Below are 23658 nucleotides of genomic sequence, written 5' to 3'. Positions count from 1 at the left end.
AGAACTCAATATGTAGCAACACAAAAGCTAACCCAAGTTGCAAACTTGTTGAACAAATGAAGTGCAAAGCCTGTTTTCAGTTTGCTTCTCTCCATACCCTTTCCCATCACTTCATTCTTGTGTAAATTAATATCTAATCAGTCCTATTTCATTCAAACTGTAATCTCTGAAACTTCATGGAAGAAAGGATCTCACCACCTGGATCTGATGAAAACAAGATGGAATCTCATGCAGTTTACGTGCTGTTGGCTGAAGCCAATATAGGCCAAAGAAAATTTCATATATATTTGTTCAAATAAAAACCATTCATTCATTTTGATGTGTTTTTCAACTTATCTAAGAGTTAACATTTATCACTTTCCAGATTAAAGATATGGCAATAATTGGCAAGATCAATAGACATCAAAGCTCCTTGAGCAGGGCTTAACAATTGTTTGCCTGAAGCATATGTAGCTTGGCTACTGAAATTAGCCTGGGTCATTGGATTATCAGTGCAGCCTTGATCTATGGCTCTCATTTCATTTAACTGAACAAATGTTCAATACCTGTCCCTAGAATCTCACACTGACACTGAACACAATTCAAACCCTGGAAGTTTGTCCAAGATGCACAGTCCAAGGTAGACAAGTTCAAGATAGACAACTTCCTCCATAGTCCAAGACGGACAACTTCCTCCATTAATTTTCAGGTGGAAAGACAAATCATTAGACAAGATAAAACAGCTCTGCTGGAGAGGATCTTCTCCTAGAGAGACTCTCACAGCACAATTATGTTTTGAGAAAAAGTCTTCCTTATTCTTACTGTATCTACAGCAAGGAACTTTAAACATGCAGAAGGACATTTAACTACCCTCCTCAGAAGGACTGGTTAATGTTGTAAAGACATCTAATACAGTATTTAAGTTAGTTTTAAAGTCAACAATTAGACAAAGGTTCTATATATTAAATTGGTTGTTTTCAACTGTCTTTCGATACACGTCTCAAGCAACAGTTTCAGACCAGTCCTTAGCGTTCCCTAGAGAACTAGTGAAATCAATAAACACAGCCATAACAAACTCACAAGATAGTTTTGTCGTTAGAAAATCTTCCAAGCGACCAACAGATTAATTCATACAAGGAGTGGAAGTCTTGCATCTAACATCATAGAATACATAATTCAAGATTTTAGAACAGAAAATTTAGATTTAATTACATTGCATGGCCTTAAAAGTCACTTGTTACTTTTGCCAAGTCAGTAGGTTGAATGGGATTTTATTTTCTCCTCCTCTACCTCTTCTATTCCCCTATGGTTATTAAATCAAAGAAAATAATTCTATTTTTCATGAATTTCAGATGCCCTACAAAAGTCTTCAGTTATCATCTTACATATACCAATATACAACGCATACTTGCACAGAAGAGAGACAACTGCTGATCTTCTGCTCTTGCTTACAAGGCCTAAGTCAGTAATTGTAGTGCAAAATCTTCACATACACCAAAGTTATACTTTTCAGACGTGCACCTGAAAGCATGGTAATATACATATGTAAAAATACTAGCCAGGCAATACTACTGGTGCATAGTCTGCAAGTACACGGTCACTAGAGCAACCTGAATGAAAATCATGAACATGATCTCCCTCTTTCCCTATCTCTTTCTCTTCCTCTCTCCATCATTCAGGTAAATAGCTACCTTCTTCATTCTAGAACATCCTAGCATTCAACTATGTTTGCAGAAGCATTGCCTGACCTGCATCTCCTCCTTCACAGTCTTATTGGCACCCCTAGTCCCTGGTATTTTGTCCTTTTTATCTCTATTGTCAGCCATAGCAACCAATGCCATGACATGGATCAAAAAACATTTTCTTAGTTGGCACTGATAAGCATTGATCTCACAGGTTTACAAAGAATAATGTAAATGGATACGAATGTAATTAAGCTTCAGAAATAAAATTGAATATTAATAACATCAATCTTGTTTTCAAGATGGACCTTCCATGGCAGAAAAAGGAGGTTTATTTTCTTTGGAGATCCTTAATGAGAAACAGCATTCTTTTACACCCCAGAATATTAAGCAAAACATCAAGCAGTAGCATATGCTTTATCTTTACATAGTTAAAATCAGCATTCACTTTTTCTAACCAAATGCATTCTTTTTTTACTTAAAAGAGGAGAGGGAGTGATGAGCTTACTCTCATATTCCTTACTTTTCCAGCTCATCCTCAGGCCAACATGTTTGGTAGGTTAGGCCTCCACTAGAAAAAGATCAGGATCATAATTGTGTTTTTCTCTTTGTAGACAATTAGCAGAACTGAAGCATATCTAAAAGTTTAAAAATAAGCAACCCTCACTTTACCTATACACAAAGGACCTCTTAATTGGAACTAATGAAGGACAGAAGAAAAAGCAATAGCACAATATCAGGGAAAGGTAGAAGGGAAGGAAGCATTCCTCCTCAGATATTTAATATTTTAATTGGTTATCTGGAAGAAATGTGAAACTGTATGTCATGAGTCTGATCCTAGCCTTATTAAAGTTGGTGGCAAAAAGCCCAGTGAGTTCAGTGGGGCCAGGATTAAGTCCTAATTGAATTAAGAAGTGACTTCAGATGGAAAAAGTTACCTTTTCCCCTCCATCTTCCCATGCTAGGAGAAAGAAATAACAAAAATTTATTGAAATCTGTCACAGAGGTAGGTAACTGAGTTTGTTCTGACCTGGATCAAAGGAAATAAATACTCATGAGGAAAGTAACTTTTAGTGCAAGTTCATTAAATTAACAGTACTAGACACTGAAGTTTCCACTAGCAATGCTGACTGCCTTACTAAAGTGACTAAAACCTGCCCTAAGGAAAAACTTGCTGAGAAGGAAGCTCTATCTAAACACAATAAATGTTGAACCCCTCTTTGAAAAAAATATGGAGAATTAGCTGCACATCCTCCCATGATTACAAGCTCCTTGGCCAGGCAACCACTTGCAGTAAGTTCACATATGAAGGAGACGCCCAAAGAAATCTTCACTCCCCCCTTACTAGAGGGAAGAGGAGTTACCAGTTAAAGACCTTCCTTCCCCTTTCCCAACAGAAGGGTAGCAGGACTTTGGGTCTCCTTCCTCCAGCTGCTACTGGTGACTGTCACCTCCCTGACCTTAGTCAGCTGCGAGACTGAGCTGGGGGAAGAAAAGAGATTTCGCTCTCTAAGGCGCGTGTTAGGTAACAGCTCCTCTTAGATGTCTTCAGTAAGGATTTTCTTCCAGAGTTCAGAACTAGGAGCTTCCTAATTCTACAGAAAAACATGAAAAGATCAAGATAATATCAAGCCCCCCCTCCCCACCTCAACTAGAAGATTTCATATATTGTTATCTAAAACTAGGAATTCAAGTAACTTACGGAAATCCTGAATTATTCTAAATTATTCTAATTATTCTAAACTAATTTACTATTTAACTAGCTATTCTTGCATAATCCCTTGCTAAATTACTCCCATGGGAGCTATCCCTCTTTCTATTTAAAAATCTTCACAATGAAAGTGAAGGGAGAGAATTAGGGAAGAGTATGACTCTGGCCCAGAATTTAGAGGCCATTTTCTGTCGTGTGGGAGACTAAGGTTGAAACTTCCCAGATCAGATTCAAAAGGAGAGATCAATTCTACTTCACAAAAATTAATGCTGTCAGACGCTAGCAAAGCGAAATACTGTCAAAGAGAGCTCTTGAATCTGGACATCTCATGTTCTCCTGGTGGCAGCAAGAGAAGTCTTTTTACAGCAGAAGGACTTTACAGGGGTTTGGCTTCTGATGTAGAGTAAGATTAAAGGGAACAGCAGACCTCTAGAAGCTTTTCAGATTAGGCCATATCCCACACTACTCTCCCCAGAGTGGCACAGGTTTGGTAAAGTGCCAGACACCCACCAGTCCCTTTGGCTTCTGCTATATTTATTTCATTGAAGGTCCATCTCACTCAAGATCTTTTTGCAGCAGGATCCTGCTTCGATACATTATGTACTTTGACTAATAGCTTTAAACATTCATTAAGAGAGATAAAAAGCCATAAAAAACAACAACAAAACACAAACAAAGTAAGTGCTGAGTGTCTTTAGTCATGATCTGGTAGAACAGATGTTTTCTAAGTATCATGACATTTTAACTGCATGACTCTTTTCCCCAGAATAAAACACTACCAGCATACTCAGCAAGTGGACTGATAAATCTTTAAAGTTTATGTTCATCATCAGAGTAGTTGAAATACATTTTGTAATGCCAAGCATAAAATGTTCTGGAAATAAATTAAAAACTTTCTTTGTATTTCTCAGACCAACTTCTGTGGGCAATATCAGTCCAAACACTTTCAGCATTAGCTTGGGAACATTTGCAGTTTTCAGCAATTTGAGGACTGCTTATTGCTGTCTGGGGACATGTAAGCCCTTGTATTCATGCTGAAGTATTCATGCATCTGGGAGGTATGCATACTAAGTGACAGAAAGCACGCCATATTATAAAACTGATTGCACATTCACCACATTTTTACAAATTAGCTTGTATTAAACTCTGTTATACGCATGATTTAGAGGGAGATTCATGACTTTTGTTCAGTCTTGATCTTCCTGCAAATTTTTAATTTTTAATCTAGAATTTACCTCCTGCTGAAAACAACAAATGCAAAATGCTATAAAATTCTCATATCATGTTTATTGGACTTATGAACTTTATGAAACTTTAATAACAAGGAAGCTTGTGTAAGCATCAAGATTACACATTTTGATGAAAGCATGTATCAATGCAGAATTCTCCCCAAACACTCCATCACTCAAACTGTAGATGTTGCGACAAGCATTACCATTATCATGAAAGAAAATATATTGATTACGCTTTTGTTCTCCCTCTCACCTTCACAATGGTTATTATCAGTTTAGACATCAGCATATGAAAAAAGACAAATTCATCTCTTCAGAAGTAATTCTGCACTGCCTTTTCTCTTAAAGGTCACTTTCTACGGTTTTATGGGTTGAGTCCTTGAATGTGGCCTTACATCATTGCATTTTTCTCCTTCAAATAACTTATTGTAATTACAGTACTGGCTGAATGCCACATTTGCGCATAAGGATGTTTTGCTAGGCGCTACAGGAAATCTATAGCACAGTTCCTGCTTCTAACAGATTTATAAAATACATAGAGCAAAGGAGAGTGTCAGACTATTTTTCTAACAGCTTTCAAGAGTACTTAGGAGTTTAGACAGTTCATAATTCGTAGAACTACATGAAACAAAACTTAATTAAAATGTTAGTAGCCAATGTCTGCTCCAAGTCTAAAAAAACTCAATAAGTTTGTTAGAAGATTTGCAAATTCTCAAATTGGAACAGAAGTGGCTCCTTTCCGTGGTATGCTCTACATTAAGCATATGCGTAAGTGTACATTTTTTTTTTACTTACCACTGTTGGATTTCTGGATTTTTTTTTTCTTAGCAGCCTTCTTTGCTTGCCATTTCCTCTTGCTTCTATTCTGAAACTGAGGGTAGTTAGAACTGTTTTCATATGGGGGAAACAGATCTACAGCATAAACCTAGGAGGTTGGACCATTAGAATTTTTTCTCCCCTAATATTAGGGGGATCCATGTTTCTATACTACTCATAGCTTGTTTTTCACATTAAGGAAATATTTTAGTATTCTTCAGATGTAATTTTATTCTTCTCTCTTCTGACCCAGCTGGTACTCATCACTGACAAAAGTCAGCCACAAACTGGATAAGAGTTCCTGAGATGTCTGAAGCCTGTAAGAGCCTTGGTAACGTTCAGGAAAAACTAGTTCTAGATCTTTAGAGCTTCATGCTCAACATAAATTTCATCTGAGCCATGGCATTCAGCAAGAAGTCTTTAAGATAGGTACTTATCAATAAATATGTCGGAAGAACCATAAACAAAAATCCACACAAGATAATAAGATATATTTTAAACTAAATTAGCTATCCTAATCTTTCAACTTAGACTCTTAAGATGCAGAATGAATATAGATAATATAGTTAATTTAGATATAATTATGATTAAGGCTTAACTACACACATTTTTCCATCACTCACTGTCTTCTACTATTATCATTATAGCAGGAGATAGGATCTGCAGTGCTACCAAAAATGACAGCAGGACTAGCTAAAACATAAAGATCATCTCTTTGGATCATCCACCTTTACCGTCAGCAGCAATGAAGGGTGAAGCCTACCTTCATAGAATAAATGACAAGATCCTGATTCAAGGATTATCCAAAACAGCCTTAGTAAGACAAGAATTTTCCTAGTGACTTAGTATAGTGGCTTGAAAGTATACACTTTATAGTAAGGAAAATAAAGGGAGATATTAAGTTTTGCAGTATTTCATGGTAGTATTTACTTGCTACTGAATCACATATTGTACTTTTTAGCAGTTTCACTCTACTTCTCTTACTTCTTAAAGACTGTAATTTACACCTGCATTTTACACCTGCTTTTCAAATATTTTCTTCAGCATGATGCACAGATTCTACAGAAAGGAGCAAATACAGTCTGTTTGATTAATTCTAAGAGCTACAAGAACCACCAGTTTTCTCAGGCCATTAGAACAGTTTCTGAATGTTCCCCTCTTTCCTCCTTGTACTCCAAACAGATGTGTGTTTAAGAGTTTATGCTATATAAAGTTTAAGTCTCTGTTGAGATTTCCATAAAAGTTTATGCCTGTTGAGATTTCTATCTTTTAATCAAAGCCAGCTGAGTAATAAAATCTGAGAGAACTAAAATCATGCAGAGCTTCCAGAGTACTCTTCTATTTTGGTTTTTATGCATCTTGGATCTAATCACGTTGCAGCAGCACATTCAGCTAAACTCTAACAGCATCTAACAGCATTTTTTAAAATGTCATGTATTACACGATATCACAACAAATATTTTTCCTCTTGGGCCCCCACCAAAATAGTGCTACGGAACCACAAAAGGGAAGTTCATTCAATAGACATACATACAGCAAAAAATTTGCATAAAAAAGGAGAGAGGATAAAACTAAGAATTTTGGCTAACTTTAAGGAGCAAAAATCTGATTTGAAAACCCTAGCACTTATAATAATAAAGTCTCAAAGTCCTCACTCCTTACTGCTCTGAACTGAAAGTTTCCCACATTGATCTCACTCTTTTTTCAGTCATCAACTTTATTTTCGACTCCACAGTAACACTATTTCTAACAAGATTTAAGATATTACTAGCTAACTCAAACTGTTCCATATTTGCCTAGGTTAGTTGAGACTTTCCACCAACCTACTAAAACTTAATAAGATCCTTAACGTCGCTAAGTTACCCTCAAATGAAAGCACAACTCTCCGAGCCTGGGTCATCTTCATGAAACATAGATCACTTGAAGAAATTCGTCCTGCAGGCAAAGCTGTAATGTACTGTTTCAATACCAAGTAGGTGTCAGATATGCTCAGAATATCAAGCAAAAACACCCGATGGGTGTTTTCTACGAAGATTTAAGTGGCACATCACAACAGTCAGTAGAATGTGGGCGTGAAAAAGCTGGAAATCAATTAAAAATTTCTTCCATTAGTAAGGAAAACACAAAACACAGAAACTAACTCTGAAAATCAGAACAAAATCAGTTGTATTTGAAACATCTGCCCCAAAATAAAGGATATCATCTCTTTGTTACAGGGTATTAAATGTTAGTTTAGGTTGTTAAACTGCTATATAAATATGAAAGTGTTTATGTTCTTCAGCTGAGCTGCATTTTATGATAAATTTATTACAAGATGGGGGTTGGGATCAGGTATGTACTGTAACTTGTGCTGCTAGTCTTGTAACTATTAAAAATATTATTGCTGCATTTTTCACCGGAAAAAATACACTTACTTTAGGTTTATGGCTCTCTTTTTTATTGTTTTACTTCCTTCTCTACCCTAAAGGGGTTAGTTAGGAGCAAAGCATTTCAGTGTGCTTTGAAACACTGACTTTTCAAGAAAAGGCAAAGAGCAGCTCACCTATATCTTCACTGGCCTTTCAAAGTCCTTCAGCACTAAGGAAGGACGTAGGAATGAAGTCAGCTTTCTCCGATGTAAATTTTATTCTGTGCTTCATTAAGACAGCAAATACCATTCACTTCCAATAAACTGATTTTTTTACTAGTTGTAATTTTCGCTGAACTCAAAAAACATCAAGATCTAGATGGATAATGTGAATAGGAGATTGAATCAGGGCCTACAGTTTTCTTAGGACGACTTCAGATGGAAGTCATCTTTGGTTACAGATGCAGTTGATGCAGGTGAACAGTTCATTTAACCAGATGCCTGCATCTAGGGTCAGCGCAAAAACCCCTACTTTTTTTTTTTTTTATAATACCTGCAAGAAGAGCCACTGTTCCTTCTCACATCCCCTCACAGTTAAATAAATATCAGGTAATCATCTTCCAATGAAATCACCATTTTATTAGTTAAATGTGTTTACTATGGCTCTCACTAGAGCCGAGGAGGATGGGCTGAAGAATGGTAAACTTACCGGGACTAATTAAGTAGGTATTGCAGACCAGGCCACCAGGGCTGCCCTAGAATACACCTACAGTCCCAGGGAGGTCCTTGCCTGCTTACGCTTATGCAGATAGCTATTCAATCACTGCTAGAGCCCTGCATATAGTCAGTACTCACGGTTGTGATGTCCTGCCCCCTGGGATGAAGCAGGTTCGCACTTCAGCCTCCCTTATGTAAGAGTGTAGGAATGCAATGCTGCTTGGTGCTGTTGGTCAGGCTTGCTCCTTCGGTAATGAAATCTGAGCAGTCTCGGTCCTTCCTTTTTTTAGCATGGGCTGCTGGGTTGTAACTCTACTCCTAGTAACAGTTTTTTGCTTGAAGGGCAAGGTGCTTCCCTTTTTTCCTATGGTGGTGCTGGGAGTTTGCAAACAAGCAGGGTTCCTTCTCCTGGGAAAGAAAACGGAGGGAAAGCAGCAACTCCTGCTTCCTCTGGAAGCTGATGGTCTCACCTTGCCCAAGACAGCTGTGTCTAGCCATGGCAGGTGTATGCCAGGCTATACAGCACAAATGTTGTTTTTTTTTAAAAGGTGCATGAAAGAAGATAAGAAAGTGATTTACATCATGTGAAAGGAGGTACTAGTACAAGTACAGCGTAGGAGAAAACATAGAGTACTTGAAATAAAACTTGATTTAAAAATGGTGCAGGTATTACCAGGAGAAGGGAAGCAGTGGACATGAATTTCTCTTTGCAGCGCTTTGAGGTATGACTATAGCAGAAACTAGCCCAAAGGCAGACGGCACAGAAACCCTGATGCACAATCATTAAGATATAAATCCAGTATCTCCAATAAGCCTGTACTCCACTTCATGCCAATACGTCTCCATAGTTTTATTGTGCTGTATAAGTTTACGGTAGCTGACATATGCTGCAATCACATATTTTCAGTCTGCTGTTTATAGACAAGGTAAGGTTAAGTTGCTCTAAAGTGATCTACAAGGAAGAACAGGGGAATGCAAAAAGAAGAACTGGGAACATAAGGCCAGTGAGCTGATAGGATTTCCACATTTTCAATTAATTTAGGGGAGAGAGGGGTACAGGAGAAAAATCACTGTGGATAGAAATGAAAGGCTGCAGAAAAATAGACAGAGAATGATCATCAGAGGGTAGAGCTGATGCTAAAGCAATGATAAGAAGAGAGAAGAGTGCAGGACTTCGCATCAAATGCTGAGTCAGGAGCGAGGAGATAAGAGACTCCAAAATCAGATACAATGTTCAATGTTAAAAAGAGTCCAGAACTGTGCAGTTTTCTATCTTTATACCATTTAGCTCTGTGATTCTGCTCCCTGAGCTGGAGTATTGCTGTGTAGTAGCAGGGATATGCCACGTAAAAAAAGCAGAGGACAAGCAAGAGACAGAGAACCAGTTTCTTGTTTGCAGGACAGTATTCCTGTAAGGCAGAGGAAGAACAACTCTCTTTTGAAGGTGGGCAATACATTTTTATTTGGTAGCTGAAGAATGTAGCTGTCCCAAATATGTCTACAAATTTATGAATGGGCATAAGAAACCATCCTCTTACTCTAATTATCATACCTCACTCTGTTTCTTTTCTTTGTCTCTGCCTATTTTGGTGTTAGTAATTTCTTTATAGCGGGAAACCTTTCTACTTTCTCTTATTCCCGCTTATTGACATAGTAGTGAGCTCTGAAATAGTTATTTTACCATTTGTTACATCCTTATCAGGTTTTAGAATTAATATCTCTGGTAGAAAAATGGAGAAAATAGAAGGATGAGGTATTAACATTTCTCAGAGCCACTTCTTTTCTTCACGCTGCTTTCAGGATTGGGGAAAGATTGAAAGGTTTACAGTGGGATAGATTAAAAAAGGACTTTGTGGCATTTTTAAAGGATGCTGCAGACCAAACTTCACAAACGGAAAAGGCCGTATTCTCCAGAGGGGAGAAAGATGGGTAGGACCATTTGTTCACACTATCATCTAAAAGGAAAAGTAAATACATAACCCTACAACTATGGGAGAAAGAAAAAAAAAAAGAAAGAGAGAAAAGAAAGCAAAACTCTGAACAGTATGGCAATGCATTGTGATAACAAAAATCCAGTTTTTAAAAATATACTTGTATAACAATTAAGCATACTGAGGACATAGCTATACATCACATACATTGCACTGATCAAACAAAAATGCTCCAGTAACTGCCGTTCTCAGCCTTAGCTTAAGACAAATAGGAGGTAAAATGCATGAAGCTAACAGTTGCAGCTCAGCTAACCCACATTAACCTACTAATGTAAGAAATGTATGTTAAGAAATGGAAAATGGTTAATATGATAGGGAAATTTTCACTTGTACTCTGTACAAGTGTAGCTAATTGAAAAACTTGCTTGAATGGTTTTCTTTTTTAAAAAATGGGGTTTCATAATAATAAAAACCCATAACAAAGTCAAAATACTTACTTTCAGGAAGAGTTCCACTCCTTTTAATTTTAATGTTTTGAGTTTTATAGATCGTATTAAAATATCCTACAAATTTGTGGCGTCACATACAAGTTATCTTCACTTTTTGTAGTACTGTGAACTGCTTTATTACAGACCAACCACATACAGTTTATAGTTTCTTAAAATTAAATCTTTCAATTATAATATTTTGACTAGTTTTAAAAATTTTTTTCTTGGCTAGATAATTTTATAATTTGATCATATTATCCTGTAAGAGAGATATTTTGTTGTTTTTAATTGTATCTTTGTTTAAGGGTATACCTATCTCTTAGAAAATATTTTTATCAAGGAATTTTCAAGATTCAGTAAACAAGTAAGCATTCTCTTTCTCAGTTTACAGAGTTTTTAATGTATCTCACTGATTTTCCCTGATGAAATTGGTTCATATTTAAGAAAGTAAGGATGTGAATGCAACACAGATATATACCCATATTTACTCTAGTTTAGTTATCTTATTCTTCTCTGGAAAAATCATAAAATAGATTTCAGTGTGCATGTCTAGTAGGAACTAGACTTCTCTATATTTCAGTGGTATTTAGGCACTTAGATATATAGCAGCTTTGAAATTCAAGGCTTCAGCATTTGCCTTTAGCATTTGATCAATAGCTAAATTCCCATGTTTAGATTTCACCTTATATATTTATTTATTCACTATTTCTATTAGCAAATATTCATAAATATATATAAATGTGTATGTGTGTGCGTGTGTGTGTGTGTGTGCACTTGTGTGTGTGCATTTTTTTTTTTTTTAGCATATCTTTCATTCTCCCTTACTTGATTTTATAATGCAAATTATTTGAGCATGGGCCTGGCACAAATCTTATCATACTATGCTTAAGAATCGATCTTAAAATAGGACCACGAAGGATTAGGAAAAAAATGGTAATAAAGTATCTGAACTTGGAAACAAACTGATTTGGAAATGACCTATTAGCACATGGTAAAAATCCTTAGAGTCGAGATGGAATTGAGTCTCAGTGACTACAGAGGATGCAGGGCTGGGATTCACAGCCAATAAGTGATAAAAAGAAAAAAAAAATCAAGCTAGAATTAGATTACGTAAAATACATTACAGATATAGTGAATCAAAAGGAGGCAAAACACCTGAAATCCTTTTTCTCCTCATGTCGTTCCTAAATCAATTTTGTAGATGTTTTGTAGAAATCAGATTTCCTGTATTTGTATTTATGTAATTATTTGTAATTATGTGATTATTTGTACTTATGTACATATATTTAAAGAGCTGGTATAAACGACTTTACTTTTTATGCTAGCCTTTCAGGTGTTCTCTTTTTTCAATCTATTTATATTCTGGGAAGATCCATGGAATTCTTCCCACTTTTGCAGGAAAACATAGCAGTAATACAGAAAAAAAAAGAAAAATCATGAATGACACAATTTGTTTAAGAAGGAATTGGGATTTGTTTTGAGACAGAATTTAGAAGGTAAACTCTGAACTAGTAAACAAATTATGATTTTATACATGATTATTGAGGTCTTAAATAGAATATTTTTTTAATGTTAAGTAATCTTGCAGCTTTCCAGTCTACAATATTTCCTTGAAAAACTAACCGCTCAGGTTCGATTTAAATGTTGGTTACTAACATGTATGACCTGAATTATGAGCAGTAAGTTATCTTGCAAGTGAAAAGAGTATTGTATATCTGTACCTCTAAAATTGGAGTTTAGCCACCACATTTGTATAACTGATAACAATCTAATTTTATGCTACACTGCAGCAAAGCTCCTAATGGCTGCCATGAAAATAAGTTAGTTAAGAGTGCAAAATGAACATAAAGGTTATCACTTATCTTTTAAAATCAATTTCATTGAAATTAGGTGATCATCTTTATGTATTATGAATTCATTTAAATCTTAAGAAATTCTTGTATTTTGTTAATAAGTAAGGGATCAAAGAACTGATTCTCAGGAATCTGAGGTATCTAGGTTTTAAATTGCTAAAATCTAAACTTTGAGTTTAAAATAATGAATTATACAACAGGTTTTGTATATTTAGTAAAAGAAAGCATTGTCATTAAACTCAAGGTAAGAAATTATTATACATTGTTTTATGTATCTTTATATAAAAAGTTACAAGTAGCAAGCATATGACACAGAAATGGAACAGTAACAGCAATAATTGTGAATGCATGCTTTTTACAATGTGTCTAATAAAGGGGTTTTGCCAACTCAAATATTCAATAACATACATGCAGATTAATTTCTCAGTGTCAAGTTCAGTCATATTGCTAGATGCTTATCCAACGAACATTTCTATTGATACGATTATGAATGGCTAAATACCTGATTTCAATAAATTGTTCCTGAAATTGGGATTTTTACTTGCAACCAAAAGAAGGAAGAGAGAAAAAAGAAAAAGAGAAATAACTGATAAGCATAATAACCAAAGTCTTATTGCCTTCTAGTAATTTTAGTCAACACTGTTTGCTGAATTTTGTCATGATATGAGAATAGCTGGTCAGAGAGTCCATAAAACCTCTAGCTGGTGTTTCCAAGGTCGATAGTTTCACATTTCACTGTAGCATGTTCAAAATCACCCAGGAGCGCACTATTCTCAAGCAGTCTATATAATGAAAACAATGTACATATAACAAAAGTTCAATGTAAATCTTCTTTCACATGTCACACAACATACAAGTAGATAACAAAAGACATAAAACATAGCAACTGAAATTAAACTAAGATAACAACAACAACAACAACAACAACAACAACAAGCTGGGACAGTTTCAGTCAGGAACTAACAACTTCTTCAAGTTTCCAGCAAATCTCAAAATGTATTTAAAAACTAAGGAGCACTTGGTGGCCAGCAACGAAATTACAAAAGAAATATATTATTGTGCAATGGGAATATCTTGTTGAGGAAGTAAAAAATGTCTGTAATTCTTAGGTTTGGATAAAGGCAGTGGAATGAATTTAGGAACATGTCCACTCTCTCTTTCAAACAGCTGAAATAGTTCACTATAGATTTTTCCATTCACAGTTCCCATGATTGTATAAATAGTTCTTCTCTGAAAGCAAAACAAAGTTAAAATGTGTTTTCTCTATAAAGAAAAATACAGACAGATATTTATCTAAACTATCTAGAAACAATAAAAACATTTATATATTTTCTCCCAGTAACATTGCTATATACGTATATACACATATAAACATGTATGTACACATATAAACATGCATATTCACATATCTATGCTTATAGAGAGAAATAAATTGTCAGACTCAGCTATCTATAACTTCACTATAAAAAACTGGAAATTATATTTATTCAGATTAAATGATGTTGATTGTTTTGTACAAATTATGCAAAAATAAAGACACTAGGAAAATTCAATGAAAATGAAGTGTAGTTTGCAAATTGTAACATTAGTACTAGAGAGTCACTGAAGTTAGCAGCACTTTGACACACCCTCCCCCAACACTCCACAACACTGAATGGATAAAATGAACTGAAAACAAATAGTTCCCCATCTTTAAAACTTGGGTTAGATTTCTAAGTTTTACGCACATTTTCACATGCTGGGATTCTAACTTTTATTTTCATAAATAAAAAATAAATGGAACACCAGAGCCATGCAAAGCATCGGTCTTTATAATATATTTAGAATGCAGATTATATATAGCTATGGGATGATTACTTTCAGGAATAAGAATTTAATAGAATTTTCTTAGTTTATAAAGTTAAAGTGGTCATCTATATTCAAATCTGCCTCTCTCCACGCAAAGACTTATACAAGGTAGCATATAACCTGAGAACTAACAGACATTTTAACAATATAACAAAGAAAATGGAGTGCAAGAGATGGCTTATTTGTTGTTTAGGTATTGTTACTTACCTCAGGTTTTTCTCTTAGACCCTAGTTGTGTTGTACTCAGATTCATGTTTGCTTAGAGACCCAATGAGGCAGAACCTGGAATGTTATGGCTATTTCATTCAACATAATAATGTTTGCATAGAAAAAAGAAATATATGCATATAGATACTTAACAAACAGTACACCTTGATAATCTGATTAACATTCATGAAGTAACTCATATTGGCATGCAATTGGATTAAAATAATCAAATAACTACTTTCTTTAAGAGATAGAAATGCCTTAATGTGCAAGAAAAATATGGACGGCACGTAAACAGTCGTAAGAAGTGCATAAATAATGCATGCAAGAGAAAACACAAAAATATATATGTAAAGTTGCTGAGCATTCTTTTTCAAACAAATGGTTTATAATTGTTTCTGTGTTTCTTTTTCTTTTACTTGTAAACTTTTAATCATTCTTACTTACAGGCATTTAAAGTGAAATATACAGTAGAAATAGGTCTTGTATTAAAAATATCACAGAGGTCTGCTTTTTCATTGATTAGAAAGATTCCTTTTAACTACATTCTTATATGTAAATATATGAGTATTCTCTATTCACTGTATTTTCTCATATTTTAAATGATGCATATATATAATATATATATATATATGCATGTTAATTTCACAAGCTGAGATATTGTGGTTAATAATAGAACAGATACAGTAAAGTTTTGCAAACAATGACGTTCATTATGTAGAAAATAATGTTTCATAGGGAAAGGAGTTTCCTTATCCCAGGATAATGTTTCTCATTATTGTGCAATGCATCAAAATGGATAAATGTATTTTTTATTGATGTATTGATTTTGATATGTTGGACCAATAGTGGATGGTACTCAAAGCCACCTCTTAGTTGCAAGGAAACCACATGGATGTAGCTCTTTCAAAAACTAGATTCACATGAAATCTTTAGTTTTTAAAATTGTTACCTGTTCGCTGTTGACCTGTGTGTGCATGTGCAGGGGTATATGTATAAAATAGTAAAAGAAAAAGAAAAATATAAAGTAGAAAGGCAAAAACTGAGATACAGAAGTTTTCAGGCAACTGGGGCAGAGACAGGAGAGACAAAGGAAGAGAGAGCTAATATAATGGTACATGCTATCAGGAAATAGAAACTTAAACCATAAACAGAGCAGAAAGAGAATATGTTTTTACTTAATAAAGAGTGAATATGTCTGAGCAATCAAGTCCTTACACAATAGTCTTCATCAAAAATCTATTGATACTGACCGCTGGACAGCTTTATCATGTCTCGACAGCCTGTGACTTGTGGTTGGTACCTCTTCAATTTCATCTATCTCGCACGCATCTGCAGCATCTTGTGAGTAGCTATGCTTCATGACAAGGATATTTCTCCTGTTCACGGGCTGAATGAGGGGTTTTACAGGCTGGGGTTGTATTTCTGTCAAGACAGAAGCATCTCTTGTGCTGAGGTTACTACGGCTGCCCTTAGTGCTAGACAGTTGTGATCCACAGTGATGGTCATGAATGCATTTTGAAGATGATCTCCGCAGTTTATGATAATTTTCAAAGTCATCTGCAACATCAGCAAGGTCAGCAGTAGGCCCTGTCCCTCTAAGGGTGCATAACTCATAGTGAGGAGGCTCAAACACCTCCTGGAACACTGTTTGATCAAAGTCTGTTTTCTTTTGGACAAATTTTTTACGAGGCTGCTTGATTTGTACTATAACAGAGATAACAATGAGGATGATCACAATGCAAGAGGTCACCCCAATTATAGTCCCACTGGTATTGGTAAGTTGGTCCAATAGGTTAGCTTTCCTTTTTTCTGTGTGACAGAAGAAAAAAGCAGAGCATTAATTGTCAGTTCAAGAATGAACACAGTCATGATAAGTGCACAGCTTACTACAAAATCATGTCTAGTCTATATCTGAGTTCATTTAATCAGTCTCACTTGGGAAAAAATCAGGTAGTCAGGAAAACCAAATAAAAAACACATAATTGCTACAGCCTTTTCTCTTGGAATAATGCATTACAAGCTTAATCAGATGAAAGGATTATTTAGGTACTTTACAAAATGCAATCAACGTAACAAACTGAGGTTTTAACATCACCTATCAACTCCATTTGCCTGCTAAAGCCCCCAAGACCGTTACACAAGTTTTCTTCTTTACTTTCCGCCTCTTCCAGTAAATATATGCAGCTAGGAAAATAAAATCAGTGAAAGAGCAAGAGTTTACAGGATTTAAAAATGAAATTCTTCTTTGTATTGGAAAGTTCTCTGAACTCCTAATATTAACTGACTGGGGCCGTTGGCACTATTCAATAAAAAAGCTAAAATAGGATAAAATAGAGTTGTTCTAACTGAGGTTTCAGAAAGAAAAAGAAATTGTTTGCAAGTTATTCATTTGGATTAAGATCTATTAATTACAAGAACTTTTCAAAACACCCATAGTCAAAATCCAGAAGCTGATCCGATGCACTATCCTTTACCCAGGGGCTGGTAGGAAGTGAGCCAAGAAATTCAGTACTGAGAAGGAAGAAAATCAGAAAATATGCAGGAAAATACTACAAAGGAAATGCAGTTGCACTCTACTGTTCTGCATATTTCTCTGTGATTGCTTTCAAATGGCTGCAGTTACATGAGATGGTGACTGAGCCTTGTAGAAAACCAAGCTGAAAGCATTGGCATCAGTCAAGACTGGCAACTGTGATTGAATTCCAACTCCCAGTTTAGCATAATTTTTCTGGCAACCGAAAACATATGAAAGGACTTAATAAGAAGCTTTTGAAGTGAAATTTATTTGCATCAAAACATTGGCTTCCATCTCTCTGTAATCTTCTAGATACCAAAAGTGAACTTTTCAGTACTCCCCATAGCCTAAACTGGTTGTTTCATTTGGGGTTTCTTTAACTGTCTGACAAGGACTCGGGGGGAATATCCTATTTACAAAAACCAGCAGAGCAGCAAACAGCTTTTTTGTGGGAACTGGCAGACCTAATCTTTTTTAATAAGAAATATAAGAACAGATAAATGCACAGGACCCAATAGGAAAGATAATTGGTAAATGAAAGATGAACATCATTCTGGAAATTAAAGAAAGGCTAAGGGCTTCTGTTTTCATCTTTGCTGAAGAAGTGGAGATCAGATAATTCTTTCCCAATTGTATGCTTAGCTTTTCTGAAGAATATTATTCTGTGTCACGGGTTTGTTGTGTTCTTCTGAAGTATGATTTCATTTACGTTTTATTCCATCACATTATTTGTCAGGATTTTACAGGCTTCAGTAGACTTATGGGCTGACTACTAATCCACCTCATTCTCAGATTTTTCTTGATTGGTTCCTAAATTTGGAATATCCTATTTTTCCAGGAACAAATCTGCAGTAGCGGGTGGGGAGGGGCAGGGGGGAGTGAACAGTCTCCCTAGCCTGTAATGCAAGTTATTTAAGCTCTTTCTGAAAAAAACGCAGATGCTGATTTTTTTTCAGAAATACGGAGCAATATTTGGAAACCACTATCAACACCTGGTTGGGAAGATCAGTGCCTACTTACAAAACAGACATTATGTCTGATTTCCTGCGCTTATTCTCTGCACTTCAGCTTCACTGGAGGATTTTAGGTGGATTTGGCTGCTTTTGGTAGTGTCACTTCACCTGTGTTTTTTAGTAGTGCTATTATGGGCACGGCATGTAGCTAAAACACACCTGCTATCCACACGCTATTCCACTACAAAGTTAACTATGACAAAGAAACCAAAAGATGCTTTTTAATTATATTTCAGACTGTACAACAAACAGAGACCAAGCCGTCAGAAAACCTACCAGGAGGACATAATCAAATCAAATCAACACCAAGCAAAACAAATGCAAACCTTGAAAGCAAAATCCATCCGTATTTCCACCTCTCCTCATTTTCTCCACTGCTTGATGTATGCTGTCCCAGATTTACTCTTTCTTAGCTTTTACCCATCCGGCACACATTTAACAACATACTTAGGGTAATGATTCCATATCTCATGCAGCCTGATAACTTGAAAATTATAATTCTACACATTACCTTTGCAGTGGTTTTCATCCCAAGGATACACACAATTCTGAAGTCCATTGCAGACCAATGTATTATTAATACACATATTACTGTGGCAAAAGAATGTGTTGGCTTCACAAGGGGCTAGAAACAAGAGAGAGAAAGCTGATATTAAGTAGTAAATCATTCAACTATCCACAGCAAACATAGCTAGGAATGATTACGTAATCTATAAGAGCAGAAAGCTATACAACGGAGATTCCTTCAGCATATTTAGTATTCCACATGCAGCACTGACAGCACTCAAGTCACTCACTGTTTATTATTCTGTGGCACGGGATTTTCAGTTGTGTCTAAGGTGGATGGACGTCCTTCTACCCATTTGATTCTAATGGCAAAGAGTTCATTTTAAAGTTTTCTGCTGAAACTGCAGTTTTATACGATTACCTGTCTTGTCATGACTGAATGAAGATGTACTTTAGTGCCCACATCAGTGGTGCCTGAACAGTTACACTCAGAGCAAATAAAATTGTTGAAAAAACATTTTTCTCTCAAGAGAGGCTCCAGTAAAAAAGGTACTCCTTTGATTACAGGAGCAGAGATTAAAAACAGCAACAGTGTTCATAGCGTCCCTGCAGCCCGTGGTCTAGGAGAATCTTGTCATTAATGCAACTAAAGATGCAGGATGAAAGTTTTACTGAAGCCAAATATGAAGAAGCATCTTGGATGCCATCAGTAGGAATTGTACATGCTGCTAAACTATGCTACTCAAATATTGGGAGACCTTTAGGTGGTGGGCTTATAAAGATACTATTCCAAAATTATGTAACATAGTAAGGATAAAATATTCCTCATATTTCTTTTATTAAAATGAGCCAGATGATCTTCCCCCATTAAAAAAAAAAGGCTACATTTTTATCAGTGAGAAATCAGTAAAAATGAATTGGTTAATGCAATTGTTTAGCTCAATGAACCATTAATATAATGATTTTTTAAAGTAGAGTTAAAAAATAGCTTAAGAACCTTAACTAATTAGAATAAAGCTATGATGCTCGCATTATTAATTTTTGTGACTTGGATTCTGGTGCTTCATGGCAGTTTTTCTCCTCTGCAATTATAGAAGTAGTTCCTATGACAACATATATGCGTAGCATAGACACTGACTCAGAGCAGAGGATGGCTCCAGTGATTTGCTAAGTAAGGACAGTACAAAGGATTTATATTATAGAACTTAATGTCTCCATACGCCATGTGAAGAAATATGCTTTTCAATAAGTGTCTACTTTCAGATATCCAAAACTGATTATAATGCCTTCTTCAGAGCAGTTATGGTCTGTTAAATAAATCATAAATATCATCAAAACCTGTATACTTCTCAAACTATGTAACCATCCAACCAGATATGATAATTTACAATTATGATTTATGACATTTTAATAGTATTTATAATAGTACATGTTTTTAAATAGCATATATCTTGAGATTTACTCACCCATCACTTCTGATGATTTCACCAGAAGCCTAATATTGTAAGGGACCCCAACATTTATGATCTGATAGCTAAATAATATATTTCTAAAACTGTAAATATTTATTTCTGATCATAAAAAGGTATTTTTTTTGAGAGCTCTATTGGCTTTACATGTCTGTGTCTGCGTGTGTGTGTGTGAACTGTAACCCGTGTCACTTTTAAAAAGTTAGAAGTCATCATGAAAATTTACAAAAATACATCAAAATGTGCCTTTCTGGCAATAGCTGGAGTCCAACGGTAGAAGTTCTACTCTTACATTTTAGAGTTTCATAGGCTCCTTCTGCCTAGGTGTCTGTGTGAGCTTTGTAGTTGCACGGTGGGTGGACCCAGACACAGTGCAGAGAAGCCGCTGCGCTGGAGGGGTATCGCTCAGCCAGCGCAGAAGGAGGGTCAGCCAGACTGGTTCCTCACCAGTGCTAACTCAGGTTTTGGAAAGGTCTTGCTTACCTTCTCCTACCAGTGACTCTGGTCAGCTGTTAAGTTTGTTACAAGAAGGTTTTTATTTTAAACTGGGTAGAAAAAATAAACCAGCACACATGCGTATTAGCAATGGAGAGTGGTTAGTCCTTATCCATAGCTGTCATTTGGGTCATGTCATGATGTAGAGGATCCACCAGAGGCACTGTCTTTCTTTTATACTCTAGTAGCAATCCCTGTCTCCAGGCAAGGCTTTTCAAAGTGTTTCCAGCCCTTTCAAGGCTGATTCTTTTACATACAGAAAAAGTCTCACTCCCTACTCTAACAAAAAAAAAAAGTGAAATGGAGAGGGAGAGAACTTATGAAAAGGAAACCTAAGTAGAGCTAAGTAGCCATCTTTTGAAAAATACATGGTAATGAGAGGGAAGTGCACAGAAAAGAAAGACGCAAGTGACAAATGGAGAAAGCATAAAGAAGGACAAGGAAAAAAAAGTGCAGAATTAGGAAAATTTGTGTTGGTAAAGGCATAAAGAAATAAAAAATATATACAGAGTGACATGAAAGGCCTTAGAAGTGAAGTGGTAGGGACAGAGTGCTATCTCTGAGCATGCAGAACCTTTTAGATGTCTATGACTTGCCCTTGTCATTTTAAATTCTGTCTGATCTAATCATGAATGCAACTGCAAAAAAAGGATTAATAGTGCAAAAACAACTCCCCAAAGAACAGAGAACAATTTCAGGGAAGAAAGACAGTTACGTGAGGCATAAAAATAGGGATTTAAAAAATATAAGGTGATAAATAGAAAAGGAGAAACTGGAGGAAGGTAATAAAGGAAGTGAAAGGGAGAGAAAGAAAAAGAGAACTATGTAAAACAGAGAAATAGATGACGCTCAAGACATTCTGCACTGAAAGGAATGGCAGGTTTTATATAAAATGAAAAATATCAGGAAAAAATCAGGAATAAGAGATAAAAAGTAAAAGCAATACAAAATACATTATTTTTTGCAGATTTTAGGAGATAGGATAATTATGCAAAGCGGTGGTAGGGAGAAGATCTGTAAAGAGAAGGCAGAAGAAAGAAGGAGGAAAGAAAGATAACTCCCATTTCCCTAAATTCACAATACCAACTACAGAGGAAAGAGATGCTATGTGAAGAATAAATGTTAAGACTAGCTGAATAGACAAGTAGAGCAGTTTCAGAGTAAGTACAGCAAATTTAGCATGAGAGAAGCCCAAGTGCAACAGTCTTCTAAACCTAAAAACAAACAGCCCCTTCCTCTTTGTGTTTTTAAAATTCTGTATAGTCAAGTCCTATCTGTGATCCATTGAACTCTGAGTGATTAAGCTGGATAAGAAATCAATACATTTTTTCCCCACTAATGAGAATTTTTTGTCAGAATGAAAGAAAGCATCAAAGACAGCTGAAAGCTTGTCAGCACCTATATACATTGGAGGAATTAGCTTTTTTTGCCCTTGAAGAGACATAACAAAGAAGTCTTGGGACTCTGTAACAGGGACAGTCTAGTAATATCAGAAAGATAAATGAGCCGGCAGTAAATGGGATTCTTTTGCAGCAGGATGGAGCTGGTCTTAATCATCTCCTGAAGATGCTATAGGGAACAGGATGGGAATGGAAACAGGCAGAGAAAGTCTGTGACTGCAATACTTGAGAAGTTAGCCTAAATCTTGAGCATCTTCTATGGCAATGCCCAAACATATAAAAATTTAAACCTGAGGAATGGCTCTGAATGTTATTTTTCACAAAAAAGAAGCTACTGATATCACTAGCCTCAACTAGATAAATTAGCACAAACTTGGAGGAGATGATCCTTGAAAATTAACCAGCTCTCCTGAATCCCTTATATTTCCAGGACCATTTGCCATGGGAAAAATTAACACAAACTCCTAGCAGAGTATCAGCTTGCAGTCTTCATTGTGACTGTCTAAAAGCCCTTTACATGAGACAGCAATGGGAATATATGGAGCTCAGCCAAGACTGGATGATGAGCCACCTAAGAGCTTATGGGTCAGGATTAGTTGACAAACCAACTTGGGCAATGTTGTGGTTGCTGTCTGCTACTGACTGCTTGATCAAGCAGAAGAAGTAGATGAAGCTTTCTTCAGAGAACTGGAGGCAGCCTCATGTTTGCAGGTCGTAGTCCTCACAGGGACTTTAACCAGCTTGATATCTGTTGGAGGAACAACACAGCATGACATAAGCAGTTCAGGAGGTTTCTCTGTTGCACTGATGATAACTTTGTGACACTAGTGATCAAGGCGCAGAGGAGGAGAGGGGCTCTGCTGGTCCTCAGACTTGCAAACAGGAAAGAACTGGTTCGGGATGCGAAGGTCGGGGGTTGCCTTGGTTGCAGCGACCATAAGATGATGGAGTTCAGGATCCTGAGAGGAGGGAAAAAGGCAAAAAGTATGATCACAGCCCCGGGCTTCAGGAGAGCAGACTTTGGCCTCTTCAGGGATCTGCTTGGAAGAATCTCACTGGACATGGTCTTAGAAAGATGAGAAGCTGAGGAGAGCTGTTTGATTTTCAAAGATCTACTCTAAGCTCAAGAATGGTCCATCCTGACATGCAGGAAGTCAAGCAAAGGTGGTGGGAGGCCTGCTTGGATGAACAAGGATCTCCTGACTAAACTCAAACAGAAAAAGGAAGCATAGAACAGGTGGAAGCAGAGTCAAGTGATGAAGCAAGCATATGGGAATTTTGTCCGCTTGTGCAGGGATAGGGTCAGGAAAGTAAAAGACTACCTGGAATTGAATTTGGTGAGGGATGTGAAGGGCAACAACAGGACCTTCTCAGTGGAAGTGTAGAAGTGTATCAACTATAAGAGGAAACACCCAGTAGTCTTGGTGGACAAGAAGCTGGACATG

At 36.2% G+C, this 23658-nt stretch overlaps 1 protein-coding gene across 9 annotated transcripts in view; it reads right to left on the bottom strand.

Moving 5' to 3' along the window:
* NETO1 (neuropilin and tolloid like 1) overlaps positions 1–23658 on the bottom strand; it is an 86983-nt gene that overhangs the window by 3875 nt on the left and 59450 nt on the right. For 4 of the 9 annotated variants that reach the window (XM_068932067.1, XM_009670155.2, XM_009670159.2 and 1 more), the window contains 4 exons: positions 18854–18967; positions 16065–16623; positions 14812–14886; positions 12996–13538 (listed from right to left, as the gene is read on the bottom strand). In XM_068932067.1, the coding sequence (XP_068788168.1) occupies positions 14826–14886; positions 16065–16623; positions 18854–18967 (734 nt within the window). In that variant the 3' untranslated portion in view covers positions 12996–13538; positions 14812–14825. Of the gene's footprint in view, positions 1–5399; positions 5476–8622; positions 8893–12995; positions 13987–14811; positions 14887–16064; positions 16624–18853; positions 18968–23658 lie in introns of those variants that run through there. The other 5 variants (XM_009670156.2, XM_068932069.1, XR_693463.2 and 2 more) reach the window with 4 other exon arrangements.

This window comes from Struthio camelus, chromosome 2, assembly GCF_040807025.1.
Source record: "Struthio camelus isolate bStrCam1 chromosome 2, bStrCam1.hap1, whole genome shotgun sequence".
Classification (NCBI taxonomy): domain Eukaryota; kingdom Metazoa; phylum Chordata; class Aves; order Struthioniformes; family Struthionidae; genus Struthio; species Struthio camelus.
Note: the sequence above shows the minus strand (reverse complement) of the source record. Positions and strands in the feature narration are given on the sequence as shown.